Below are 14,943 nucleotides of genomic sequence, written 5' to 3'. Positions count from 1 at the left end.
AATATATATATAAAAATATATATATTCAAGAAAAGCCTAGAATACATACATAATTAAATCTATAAACATGCAAAATTAAAACTAAAGCCAAACATGCTTTTAACATAAATAAAAGAATATTAGCAGGCATACTAAGAATATATTCAAACTTATAAATGATAAAAAATTAAAAGTCCTAGCATACATATTAATAATAAAAATAACAGTGCTTAAAATAAAGAATGGTATTTACTTATTGAAGCGCTTTAAATGAATAAAACTTTTGTTGTTGTCAATGAAGAATCATTTATCATTAAAGTTTTATTGCCTCTCGCTCATACAACTATAATATTTACAATATGTCTTATAAGATTCCAACACCACTACCTTAGTTTAAATCTACATTTAAACAAGGTCTTTGAACCAAAATAAAAGAAGTCAAATATCTTTCAACAAAATAGAAACCTAAGCCCTGCATTTGGGAGAAAAAATCAAAGCATAAAAGAGAATGAAAATACTAAAAACAATGTGAGAAAGAATTTTAAAAAAAAATAAAAATCAAGTTAAAAACTCTTTATTCACCCCTCTTTTTATAATGAATTTTGAAAGCTAAAAGGTTGAAGAATTAATAAGAACTAATCATCACCATTATCAACCTTTGATTAGTCACTATAAATTAAGAATTAAATTTAGAAAAATCAAGAGTTCTTTGAGTAGAAAAATCAAGGGTTCTTTGAGATTAATTTTTTACTCGCCTATAATTTGTTTAAATCATGTTAGTTAAATAAATTTTCAACAACCCCTCACATGAATTGAAATTGTCTCAACAATTTTAAAATGACTATAAGATTTGTTAAGAGATATGGATTTGATAGATTACTAGCTACATCAAGATAAGTAGCTTTTGGCTCTGAACCTTTTTTACTAAAATATTATCGAATTTACTCGGCTGAATAATGAACATGGTATCTTAAATTATTAATGTAAACCCCCAGTTCGAAAATCATTAAACTAATGTTAATCAGGCAATCCTCAATTGAAAAATGGTAAATTAAGTGCAAAAATTATTTTGATTTAGGATAGACATCCCTAGTGAATTATCTTAAATCTTGGATGAAATAATGTAATAAAATTGGTACGTAAAATGCTAACTAGTAATAAATTATGTAAACGTTTTGACCGAGTAAAATAATTATGTTAAAGGAATAATTTTTGTAACTTTGAGGTTAAAATATTTAGAAAAATACAAGGGAAATCCAAATAAATTAATGTATGATTTTACAAGCGAATAATGTTAGCTACCAGCATAAGCCCCGTATACAATTGCATAGTTTTTAACTGAAAAAGGAGGAAATCTAAGGGGAAACAAATTCTATTATGAATAAGGATGAAATCCCCAATGAATTAGTTGAAAATATTAATGATTTAAGTAAATAAGTAGTACATAAATTTGGATTTTTATGTAAAACTACCCACATCTAGTTTTATGATATCAAGCATAACTCACAATTGACAATCTGATCGAGCTGAAATTTTACAAGAAGTCCCCTGACATATTCTTCTACCTTAGGTTAAAATGTAAAATCAATTAAAGTTCAGGAAGGCCATACGAGAGTGCTAATGGTCGAATAAAAAAATACAGAAAATAACACATTGACTCATTAATGATATTTTGGTAATATTGTTCAAATATCCCCTTCTTCTTTTTTTCTTGAAAAAGAACCGACTATTTCAGCAGCAAGAGGGGGGAATTTCAATTCTTTTTCATCTTGTTCTTGTTCTTCTCCTTCTTTTATTTCTTGAATTGTTGTTAAAGATTTGATTTAGGAATAAATTTGGGAAAGATTTCTGAGGAAAAACTATACACCAACTTGTTTAGGAATGGGGAAATCCAAGAGATAAAGTTTTTAGAGAGAGAAAGCAAGGAATTTGAAGAGGGAAGAAGAGGAAGAGAAGGAATCGAAGGAGCTTGTAAGAGGAACCACAAAGTAAGTGCAACTCAACTTGGTAATGTGTTATTCACTAAATTATTCTTGTTGTTTTGAGTTTTGGTGCAATTTTAGTGAAAACCCTAACTTTTCAAGTTAGAGTTCTTGAGTGGAATTTGGGAGAAGATGCTTTTTATTTATAAATTATTATTGTGATATGGAATATATGTTAGCTAGACTAGAAATTAGTAAAAATTGAAAAAAACATCAAAGATGGTAATGAGTTTTAGGGTCAGCCATGGTACATGTGTCGGAGAAAATGAGAATTTAATGGGAAATTGGTGAAATTGTGTGTTAGTATAAAATAAACATGTGAAAAATGTATTTTGAATCAAGTGTTTGGTATTTATTCTATAAATTATGTTATAGGTATTTTAAGGAAATGATACATGGTACATGTGTCGGAGAAGTGTTGAAATGATATGTAAAGGTGATAATTAGAGTGTGTGGCATGTAAAGAAAAAATTGTAGAATATAATTTTGAATACTAGCTAGATTCTTAAAAGTATTGGATTTATTTAAGGATTGATTTTGAAAATTGTTGGATTGTGAGGTTGTTAGTGTGTTGGAGTGAAGGTAAAATATTAGATGGAATATGATTTGATGATGATTTAATCTAAGATGATGGAGTAGATGATTTGTGATAAGAAAATGTTGTGTGAGTTGTAATATAACATGTACATGGATTAAGGTTAATGTTTTAGAATGGATGGGTAAGAATGGAACTTGGGATTTAATATAGGTTAGTATGTTGTGAAATTTAGGAAATTTAAGTGTGTAAAGAAGTGATGGAACTAAATTGTGATTTTGGAAAAATAGTGTGAGAAACATTAAAATGGATGAAATAGGAAAGTGATAAATAATTGGGACATGGATAATAAAATATTATATATGTTGTCATGATATTGGACATGTTTGATATTAAGTGTGATTGGAGTAGGAGGATGTGAATACTAACTATCGGGTTGGGATTTATTAAACATGAAATTGGGATTTAAGAGTATATATGTCCAGTATATGAATTTAAAATATGATGACATGGATAATTACTTGTGAACTATACTATAAAAAGGATGTTTGAGATATGTATGGATAGTAATTGAAATTTTAGGATTTATTGTATAGATATGATTATGATTAAATTTTAAATCATGGTATGATACAAATTGTTGTCATTAGAAAGTTATAAAAGAACTGTCCAGGATGGGACTAGACTTCTCAAGAATTTGGATAGCAGGAGTTAAGGTAATGTATTGTCCTCTCTTGCTCTTTTTGTTTAATTATTTAAATAAAATGTTTTTGGTAGTTGTTAGATTTTCAATGAATATTAAATTGTGTTGCTTATAACCAGAAAATTATGAGTTTTGTAACTGATCATAAAGGTGGTAAAAGGTTACATATAAATTATAATAAACTACAATGATAGTAATCAATAGATAATTATAATAAACCTTAACAACAATAGCCAGTAAATAATCATAACAAACCAAAACAACGATATCTAGTATATAATTGTAATTGATTGCAACGGTGATATCTAGCATATAATTGAAATCGATATAATTGTTAACAACTGCAACGATAGATATCCACTAAAAAATTGTAAATGGTTGCAACGTCGTAAAGCAACGTCTAAATTTCAAATAGACCATAACAATGAAATTGATGAAGATACATAGTCAAGCCTAGTGATGAGGACTATGGACTTAGTTGTTCGAGGATGTTAACTAATGGATTAATGGTTACATAGTTAGCCCTAATGATAAAGACTATAAACTTAGATGGTCAGGGATGGAAACTAAGAGATTGTTAGCCTTAATGATGAGGACTATGGATTTAGTTGATCGAAGATGGAAACAAAGGGATTTTTGGTTATATGATCAACCCTAGTGATTAGAACTATGAGCTTAGTTAGTCGAGGATGGCAATTAAAGGATTGTTGGTTACATAGTTGGCTCTAGTGATAGAGACTATGGATTTAATTGGCTTGAGAAGCAAACTAAGAGATTGTTGGTTACACAGTTGGTTATTGTGACGAGGACTATGAATTAAGGTTATGGTTATAGAATAAATGATATGAAAGGAAATAGAATTTCATGATAGGAACTCAATCTTTTGCAAATTAAATGAATCACAACGACAGGTTGTAATGTGTAGAAATTAAATTGACCGTTATAAAGAGAATTAATATGTAAAAAAAATTAATTTGGTTACAATAATGAATCTAGAATGAAAAATAATTGAGTAGGAAAAATGTTATATTGTAACATAAATGGGCATGAAAAATAATTGAGTGAAAAAAATATTATAAGGTGTCATAAATGAGCATGAAAAATAATTAAGTAGGAAAAATATTATATTGTGTCATAAATGGGAATGGAAAACAATTGAGTGAGAAAATATTATAAAGTGTCATAAATAGGAATGGAAAACAATTGAGTGGAAAAAATATCATATCATGCCATAAATAAGCATGGAAAACAATTGAGTCAGCAAAATATTATAATGTGTTATAAATGGACATGAAAAGGGTTCAAGTTAGAAAAATATTATAATGTGACATAAATGCCCATGAGAAATATTCAAGATGAAAATAAACATTGGAATGCCTATAAATGAGTCTTAGAAATATTCAAGATAAAAAATATATTGAAAATAGCCAAATAAACTCAAAGCATATAAAAATGAAAGTATGTGTATATAAGCTAGAAACATATGATAAGCATATTCAATTTGTAAATTTGTATGGATAAACCATATGGATGAAATGGATATTGGAATTGAAATTGACATTAATAAGCCAATAATTATATAATGGATGTCGAGATGAACAAATGAAATTAGTTTATTAAAATGAAATAAATACTTGGGAAAGCTAAAGGTATAAAATTGCAATTAAGAGATGAAATGTGGTGTGAAGTAAGGGTATTATGAAATGAAATAATAGCATAAACTAAATATACTCATGAGATGAAATTGAGGTATATATTAAATGTCATGAGAAAAGGAAATATGTTATTGAAACATTATAATGAATTCAATGAACATAAAAAGGAGTAAAAATTTGTATTGAGATGAGTTAAGGAATAGATGGTAAATTAAGGAGTAGTTGTACAAGTGATGATGATAATGTAATGTGTTTAATGAAAAAAGAAAGAGTTTATCAGTGATTGATGAGGAATTATTAAATTGAAAATGGCATATATTAATGTGCTTATGGAAAGGTTAATAATATTAGTTTTGTTCATATAGTTGTAAAACTGCAGTAATCATGATGCTGTGAATACTTACAGTAATTTTCATGATCTTGTTAGCTTTACAAATATCTTCTATTAAAGGTCTCAATTTTCATAAAAGGGTTATCAACCTGTTTAACTTTTATATAGGATAGGTTTTGGTGGTATTTAATGAATGTTTTGTAAACAATTTATGTATGTAATTTGTAAGGCATTGTAATTACGTTAATGTGTAAGTATAAATATTATACTAGTGTACTTATAGAAGAAATAAATGGATCAAAGACAATCCTTATAAAAGATAACATTATCTCTAAAATTCATGTACATGACAATCGTATAGATAAAAATTGCATTAAATTTTCAAGGAATTACAATTAAGTTTTTTATATAAACCAGGAAACTAAGATAATAGTACTCACATGGTTCTCTACCTAGAGATTTTCTTTAATTCTCATTATTGTGTTTATTTTGGCCTTGAACAACTCTTGGATTTATGAGTGTCATGTAGTTTTAAATTGTTCATAAACACCATAAAAAATAGTTAAGGAATTTTTCATTTCAAAGTATCTATTTTCTCTTAATCGGTCCTTTATCTTGTAATCAATTTCTTTAATTTCTCTAAATTTCTCATATATTCTGTTTTAAAACCTAAAAAAAGCAATTTTTCCAATTGCAATAAAGAAAATAGATTTAAGGCATTAAAAAATTACTTGTCATAACTTAGCAATGGTGATTTTTAAAGATCTTTAATTTCTCTTTATAAATCAAACATAAACCCACTCCAAATAACAATCTAATAGTGCATGTGGGCTGTCACACATATGCGGCATTGCGATGATCGTTCTTTTGGATCATGATCCTCGGATGTGGGTGGAAATAACAAGGAATTCTTATCATTTATCAATTAAAAAGTTTTAGAGTCGCCACCTAGTATTTCGGTCACTAGTATTTCTAACTTGTCTTAAGAGTTTAGATAAGGAGACTGATTGTGTATAAGAAAGATAATATTACCTTTAATACACCCTATCTAAGGTAAGTTGTTTGCTATTTGTCTGATTACTAAGGCACTATTGTGTTTTTTTAATCGTGGATCAGTCTATTGGTTAAAGTCGATCTATCTCAGTATAATGAACTATGACTTTATAGATTAAACCTAACTATTCTAAAGTCAAAACATATTTTTGCATCTTTCTTCTTTTAATATTCAAGAATACGTATTGTATATAGGTTTGTAATCTTTGATATTAGAATAAAAAAAATAATTGTTTTGGTATTTTTGAAATTAGGCCATGTTATTATGAATTTCATAAACTTGTGTATTAAATCCAAAAATACATGCAAAAATATGAATACAACTATTTTTCTTGAATTTTGGTATTTAAAAAAATGTTAAATCATGCCATGTATTTTTATTTTTTAAAATTATTTATGCAAATGTGATTTTTATTTAAGAGACTTGGCCATATATAATTTAAAATAAAGTTGTATTTTTTACAGAAAGATTTGTTTTACAGAAAAAGACAAGTTTATTTAATTTGAAAAAGCATCTCATGTGTAGGTCACAATCTCAAATATTAAATATGAAAGGGTAACAAAATATGGGGAATTCAAAATTAATTGCAAAATGATCTTTTAAAAATTTGAAAATTTATTAAAATTAGACTAAGACCACGTTTGGAAAATTATATTAATCAAACTATCAAGATATCAACTCAAAACAAACTATTTATTCATCACTCACCAACATAATAATCCAACAATCACTAACAATCAAACATCAAGTCTTATTAATTTCATGAATTATATTCAAATCTCATACTAAATCAAATAAATTAACATAGACCCATGCATAATCCATGATCAAGACTTAATATGTTCAATTAGAAATCATAACCCTAAAAATAAATTCACAATCCAACATAAATTATCAAATCATTTCAAAATGTAAAAACAACATCAATTCAAACTAATAATATCTAAACAATCCAAAAAATATACACAACAATGAACATTTCATTTCAAATTTCATAACATTTTAACACTTTGTAAAAAGATGATTTGAGTTCATGGATTGACTTTCTAAGGTGTTTGGTGTGTCTAGGATCTAATGAAATTAAATTGAAAGGGTTGTAAGAATTGTGGTAGCGTGTGTACCATGCACCCAAACACTGTTTGTATGTGGATTCACACGTCATCACTACTGAAGGATAATGAGCTGCTGGATCCGATGTTCCTATGTCTCCTTTTCGGTCCTACACTAGCAGTGATGCTTAACGCTACTTGAGAAAAGAGAATTAGACACCTCAAGCTCCAGGTTTCTCTCTCTTCCAAGTTTGTTTCTTTCAGCTCTCTCTATTGGTTTTTTTACCACGATGGAGACAATGTTTCTTTGTCTATTATTACCATAAGGAGGAGTTTGTGTTGTAATACGTAATTGGCCGTCAATTTGAAAGGAAAAAAGGCCATCATTTTTTTCTCAATGAAGAAATAAGTGTTATGGATGAAAGAAAAAGGAGATTGTCACTGGTAAGGGACACCGCTACCATTGCCTACAGGCCGACATGGATGTGACAACTATGTCTATACTATGTTCCCCGATGATGAAGAAGATAAAATGAAAGAGGAAGATATGGCAATCAATTATTTTCTTAGAAAAAAAGAAAAAAAGAAAAGGAGGCAAGTTTTCTTTGTCAATGGTATATGGGAGAGTGAGTTGTCATGGTTGGAAGAGATACATGGTTATTGAGTGGGAAAATATGGCTAGTAGTGGACTTTTTTTGGTGGAGGTTGTTGATAGATTAGGATAAAGATAGGGTATTTGGTTCTAAGGTGTTGAGCATAGTTATGGGTTACAAAAATAAGGGAGATAGAAGGCTATGGTTCCAGTCGGGTTTGTTGGTTGGGTTTTAAAGTAGTGTAGTGACTTGGTTGTTGTGTTGGCATGATGGTTTAATGGTGGAAAAGGATGAAAATCAATGAAAATAACAACAAGGATGATGAGTGCTATGTATTTTAATCAAATATAAAAGACTGAGATGAGATTTTGCTAGTTTAAGGAAGGGTCGACTAAGAGAAGGAGGTTGAAGATGGTGGCTGTTAGGTGGAATTGGGTTTATGAGGAGAAACAACTTCGAGTGGCTATGAAGATTTGATTTTGGAGGAGAGACAATCGATTTGTGATGGTCTAGTTAAAGGAGGAGCTCCTCATTCAATCCTTGTTCTCAACTGTGAGGAATAAGGGTTGGGGCAAGCGGTAAGCTTATGGCAGAGAGGTTACCTTGTTAAAGTGTTGGGTTTGGGCGTCTTAGTGTTGTAAAGATAAGATCTAGGTTTTTTTTTTTTAATGTTTTTAGGGAGAATGTGTAGTGGAAAAAATTAATTGATTGTGTATATTTTTAAGGCTAATGCTATAACTAATTTCACTTCTCCCCCATTTACTTGCGAGATTCTTTCATTATTTATAGGCAAAATAAATTTATCTTTTACCTCTCAATTGCTTGGTTTCCAAGAAAAATTGGTGACCAAGCAACTTAAAATCATTTTGGTCTTTCATTTTCTTTCTTTACACTTTGGTCTTTCATTTTCTTTCTTTACACTTTTGGTTCTCTTGTCTATATATAATGTTTTTGGTTTTGTTAATATATTTTTATGTTTTTTTTTAAAAAAAATCAATGTCAATACCAACTCGATAAGAAAAATAAATAATATTTTGAAATGAGTGCATTAAAAACTGAATGCGTTGAAAATAAATTTTTAAATTTTAAATTCTTTTAAAAAGACATTAAAAATAACATAAATACATCAAAAATATATATTTTGAATTTTTTTGCTAATTTGTTTTAAAAGAATTGGAGATGATTCATTATTGCATATATGGTGCTGCATCAATCAATTCATTGAAATGTTTTCTTTTATTCATATTTATGGAATTTATTTTCATAAATGTAATTGATATATTGATATAGAATTGATCTAGGTAATATATATATATATATATATATATATATATATATATATATATATGACTTGTATATGTCCATTCATATAGCGGTTTTGCTGAAAAAGTTATCAGAATAATATATTTAAAACTTACCTAGCATGTTTGAATATAATTGATTCATTTTAGGATATAAAAATTATCAGAATAATATATTTAAAACTCACTTAACTTATATGAATATAATTGACTCGTTTTAGGATATAAGGATAGATTGAATACTTACCTCATCTCACTTTAAATTTTTTTCACAATTTTTTAAGATGTCTAAAATATGTAAATTCTTATTTTCTACGTAAATATATAATTGGACTTCAAATAATTAAAAATTAATGCTCGAAGTTATGTAAAAAAAAAAAAAAAAAAACAACACTATCGTGATAATCATCAATTAAAAAACAAGGTACTCATAAAACTTGGCCCTATGAAACCCTAATCTAATGGCCCAACAAAACCTAGCCCATAACTAACAACTAACTCCCAAAATATCCAAACACACAGCCATCCTCTCTCACTCAAAACTCAAATCTCCGCTATAATTCTCCAAAACAACACTCAATAAAAATCTGACAAATTCCCATTTCAATTCAGCAAAAACCCACAAAAAAAAACCCTAACAAAATGGATCCTGAAATCGCCAAAACCCAAGAAGAACGCAAAAAAATGGAACAACAACTTGCCTCTTTAACCTCTTTAACCTTCGATCGTGACTTGTATGGTGGAGTCGACCGTGAGGCTTATGAAACATCGATTCCAGCTACCGATGATGAAGAACCCGACATGGGTCTTAACGAAGTTGCTCAGAGACTCGCTTCGTATACTGCACCGAAATCAGTTCTTAAAGAAATGCCTCGTGGCGGTGATGATAGCGAAGAAACTGATGGGTTTAGGAAGCCATCGAGAATTATTGATCGCGAGGATGATTATAGGAGGAGGAGATTGGATAGAATTATTTCTCCGGAGAGGCATGATCCTTTTGCTGCCGGTGAGAAGACGCCGGATCCCAGTGTGAGGACTTATTCGGATGTTATGATGGAAGAGTCTTTGAAAAAGCAAAAGGAGGAGTTGTTGAGGAAGATTGCCAACAAAAAGAAGGAAGAAGAGGAGGCGAGGGCTGATAAGGAGGAAAAGGTGGCGAGTTCAGTGCCTAAAAGGAGCAATAGGTGGGATCAATCGAAGGAGGATGATGGGAAAGTGGTTAAGAAGGCGAAGACAGGTTCGGATTGGGATTTACCTGATGCTACACCGGGAATTGGGAGATGGGATGCGACACCTACTCCGGGGAGGATTGGAGATGCTACACCTGGTGCTGGGAGGAGGAATAGGTGGGATGAGACTCCTACACCGGGGAGAGTGGTTGATTCAGATGCTACTCCTGTAGGTGGGGTTACGCCAGGGGCTACTCCTGCTGGTGTTGCTTGGGACGCTACTCCTAAAGGAATGGTTACCCCTACCCCGAAAAGGCAAAAGTCTCGTTGGGATGAGACTCCTGCTAGTATGGATAGTGCGACTCCTGCTCTTGGGGCGGTTACTCCTAGTCTTGGTGGTGTGACTCCTGGACCTACTCCTCTTGGTGCAATTGATATGGCTACTCCAACTCCGAATGCACTTGCCATGCGCGGGGCTATAACGCCTGAGCAGTATAATCTGCTGAGGTGGGAGAAGGATATTGAGGAGAGGAATAGGCCATTGACTGATGAGGAGTTGGATGCTATGTTTCCTCAAGAAGGGTACAAGATTTTGGAGCCACCGGCTTCTTATGTGCCTATTAGGACACCAGCAAGGAAGTTGTTGGCTACCCCAACACCAATGGGCACTCCTCTTTATTCTATTCCTGATGAGAACAGAGGGCAACAGTTTGATCTAGGGCAGGAGCCTCCTGCTGGGTTGCCATTTATGAAACCTGAGGATTATCAGTATTTTGGTGCTTTGTTGAATGAGGAAGATGAGGAGGAGTTGTCCCCAGAGGAGCAGAAAGAGAGGAAGATTATGAAACTTTTACTGAAAGTGAAGAACGGGACACCTCCACAGAGGAAGACTGCCTTGAGGCAGTTGACGGATAAGGCTAGAGAGTTTGGTGCTGGGCCGTTGTTCAACAGAATTTTGCCACTGCTTATGCAGCCTACCTTGGAGGATCAGGAGAGGCATCTTCTGGTTAAGGTAATTGATAGGGTTTTGTATAAATTGGATGAGTTAGTTAGGCCTTATGTTCATAAGATTCTTGTTGTTATTGAACCACTCTTGATTGATGAGGATTATTATGCCCGTGTGGAAGGGAGAGAAATTATTTCTAATTTGAGTAAAGCAGCTGGTTTGGCCACTATGATTGCTGCTATGCGTCCTGATATTGATAATATTGATGAGTATGTTAGGAACACAACTGCAAGAGCTTTCAGCGTTGTCGCTTCAGCTCTCGGGATTCCTGCATTGTTGCCCTTCTTGAAAGCTGTGTGTCAGAGTAAGAAATCCTGGCAAGCTCGTCATACTGGAATCAAAATTGTTCAACAGATTGCTATTTTGATTGGCTGTGCTGTTCTTCCCCATTTGAGGTCTCTTGTGGAAATCATAGAACATGGTCTGAATGATGAGAATCAGAAGGTGAGGACAATCACTGCCTTGTCCTTGGCTGCTCTTGCTGAGGCTGCTGCCCCATATGGCATTGAAAGCTTTGATTCTGTTCTGAAGCCATTGTGGAAGGGCATTAGGTCACACCGTGGCAAGGTCTTGGCTGCCTTCTTGAAAGCAATTGGTTTTATTATTCCTCTTATGGATGCTATGTATGCCAACTACTACACCAAGGAAGTCATGTTTATTCTGATACGTGAGTTTCAGTCACCTGATGAAGAAATGAAGAAGATTGTGTTGAAAGTGGTTAAGCAATGTGTGAGTACAGAGGGCGTGGAGGCTGAATATATACGTTCTGATATTCTTCCTGAGTTCTTTAGGAACTTCTGGGTTAGAAGGATGGCCTTGGATAGGAGAAATTATAGGCAACTCGTGGAAACAACTGTTGAGATTGCTGACAAGGTTGGTGTTAAAGATATTGCTGGCAGAATTGTTGAGGATCTGAAAGATGAGAGTGAACCATATAGGCGCATGGTTATGGAAACAATTGAGAAGGTTGTTGCAAACATGGGTGCATCTGATATTGATTCTAGGTTGGAAGAGCTTTTGATTGATGGCATTCTCTATGCTTTCCAAGAGCAGACCAGTGATGATGCTAATGTGATGCTTAATGGGTTTGGTGCAGTTGTCAATTCTCTTGGACAGAGAGTGAAACCTTACCTTCCCCAGATTTGTGGTACCATTAAGTGGCGCTTGAACAACAAGAGCGCTAAAGTGCGACAGCAAGCTGCTGATCTTATTTCTAGGATTGCTGTTGTCATGAAGCAATGTCAGGAGGAACAACTGATGGGTCATCTTGGTGTTGTGTTGTATGAGTATTTGGGAGAAGAATACCCTGAAGTTCTTGGTTCAATTCTAGGAGCTCTCAAAGCAATTGTCAATGTCATTGGTATGACCAAAATGACTCCTCCTATTAAGGACTTGCTTCCAAGACTGACACCAATTCTGAAGAATAGGCATGAGAAAGTCCAGGAGAACTGTATTGACCTTGTTGGTCGAATTGCTGATCGTGGAGCTGAGTTTGTTCCTGCCAGGGAGTGGATGAGGATTTGTTTTGAGCTTCTTGAGATGCTTAAGGCCCACAAGAAGGGCATTCGGCGTGCTACTGTGAACACTTTTGGTTACATTGCTAAGGCCATTGGACCGCAGGATGTCTTGGCGACATTGTTAAATAATCTCAAGGTCCAGGAGCGCCAAAACCGTGTTTGCACAACTGTTGCAATTGCTATAGTTGCAGAAACCTGTTCACCTTTTACAGTCTTGCCTGCCTTGATGAATGAATATCGTGTCCCAGAGCTTAATGTGCAGAATGGTGTCTTAAAATCCCTCTCTTTCCTGTTTGAGTACATTGGTGAAATGGGTAAAGACTATATCTATGCAGTGACTCCATTACTTGAGGATGCACTCATGGACCGAGATTTAGTTCACAGGCAGACTGCAGCTTCCGCTGTTAAGCATATGGCTTTGGGTGTGGCTGGTTTGGGTTGTGAAGATGCATTGGTCCACTTGCTTAACTATGTGTGGCCCAACATATTTGAGACTTCCCCTCATGTGATAAATGCTGTCACTGAAGCCATTGAAGGAATGAGGGTGGCCTTAGGTGCTGCTGTGGTGTTGAACTACTGTCTTCAGGGGCTGTTCCATCCTGCCCGGAAGGTCAGGGAAGTATACTGGAAGATATACAATTCACTGTATATTGGAGCTCAGGATGCTCTTGTGGCAGCTTATCCTATACTGGAGGATGAGCAGGATAACGTCTATAGTAGGCCCGAGTTGATGATGTTTGTATAAACTGCAGTTAATTTGCAGTCAGAGAGTATCAAGGGAATCATCTAGAACATGTGTTAGGCCTTTTTGTTTTTCTATTTGGTCGCTGTAGTTTGACTGATATCCATATGCAATCTTAGACTGGATTAAACTGTCTTTGCTCTGGTTTTTTAGCTTTTTCTCGTCTGGATCATTTATGTGTAATAGTACTGCTATGAAATAGAATCCAAGCTTTCTTGAGATCTCAAGCTTCCAGTATGCTCTTCCTGGTGCATAAAAACAAAACGTACTTGTACATGTTTTGATGGAGTTCAGGTGTCATGATTCATGACCCACCATTATTGAGGCATTTTGTGTTGTCTTCTTGGGCCTTCGGTGTGCACGATACGATGGCATTATCCACCACCTGCTTGTTATGATGGTAGGTGTGCGTATGCCTACGCCTCAAAATTTCCATCGAAGAAAAAGAAGAATCAGACAAGTATGGCGAAACTCCACATCTCAGCCTCTCTCCTTCGTCGAACAGCTCCCTGACAAATCAACCACAACACAGAATCAACCACCGCAAACAACATAACAACAACTCCTCCCATTTCTATTCCTCATCCCAAACCACACAAAACGACCACCACAGCCGCAACAGCTCCTCCACGCCAACAAATTACCCAGCAACCAGTGCCCCTCAATTACCGCGAACATCCCCTCGCAAATCAGTTTCGGACCACTATGGTTTCGTGGAATACCATGGGAAAGAGAAGGAAGATTCACAATGGGAAAGAGAAAGGAAGGTTAAGCGGCATTTATTATAATGTATTCTTTATTTGTGGGATTTTTCCCGTCTCCAACCACAATGTTTATCATGATGTTTCTGCTCTGGACTTACCTGTAGAATACTGATATATTATAATGCAGGAAAAAAGATAGTGTGTTGGCTGATTAAGGGGTACCCGCCATATTAGTTATCAGAGTTAAATAAATGCAAAGCTTTTTTATATATATAATTTTTGGATGGAAGAGTGCATTTATCTTAATAAGATAAATCAGTAGTATATTATAATGATTCAGGATTCAGCTTGGCAATATAAGCTCTTTTGGATTTAATAATTTCTTCGAATTATTAGTTGGGATTATTAATTAAAATTAAATAGAGAAGAAATCTAAATGGTGTGTTGTTTTTACAGGGGGGGCACTCTGAAATTGTTATCTCTATCCCTTTTTTCAATATTTCGTTTTTTTTTTATGTACTCTTTGCCTTCTTATACCGTTCATGATATAATCTTATTTTTTAACCCTGAAAAAAGGAGTGAAAGAGGGGGAGAGAAAGTGAAGAGAAGTGCCTAAAAAGAAG

General features: G+C 33.4%; 1 protein-coding gene across 1 annotated transcript; it reads left to right on the top strand.

The window, feature by feature from the left end:
* The first annotated feature begins 9,689 nt into the window (after positions 1-9,689).
* Positions 9,690-13,835, top strand: LOC118055319 (uncharacterized). Its single transcript, XM_035067182.2, has one exon. It carries the CDS (start codon positions 9,825-9,827, stop codon positions 13,617-13,619), a length of 3,795 nt encoding a protein of 1,264 aa, XP_034923073.1. The 5' UTR covers positions 9,690-9,824; the 3' UTR covers positions 13,620-13,835.
* The last annotated feature ends 1,108 nt before the right edge of the window (positions 13,836-14,943 follow it).

This window comes from Populus alba, chromosome 1 (genome assembly GCF_005239225.2).
Source record: "Populus alba chromosome 1, ASM523922v2, whole genome shotgun sequence".
Taxonomy (NCBI): Eukaryota; Viridiplantae; Streptophyta; class Magnoliopsida; order Malpighiales; family Salicaceae; genus Populus; species Populus alba.
This window is presented reverse-complemented; position numbering and strand designations above follow the sequence as displayed.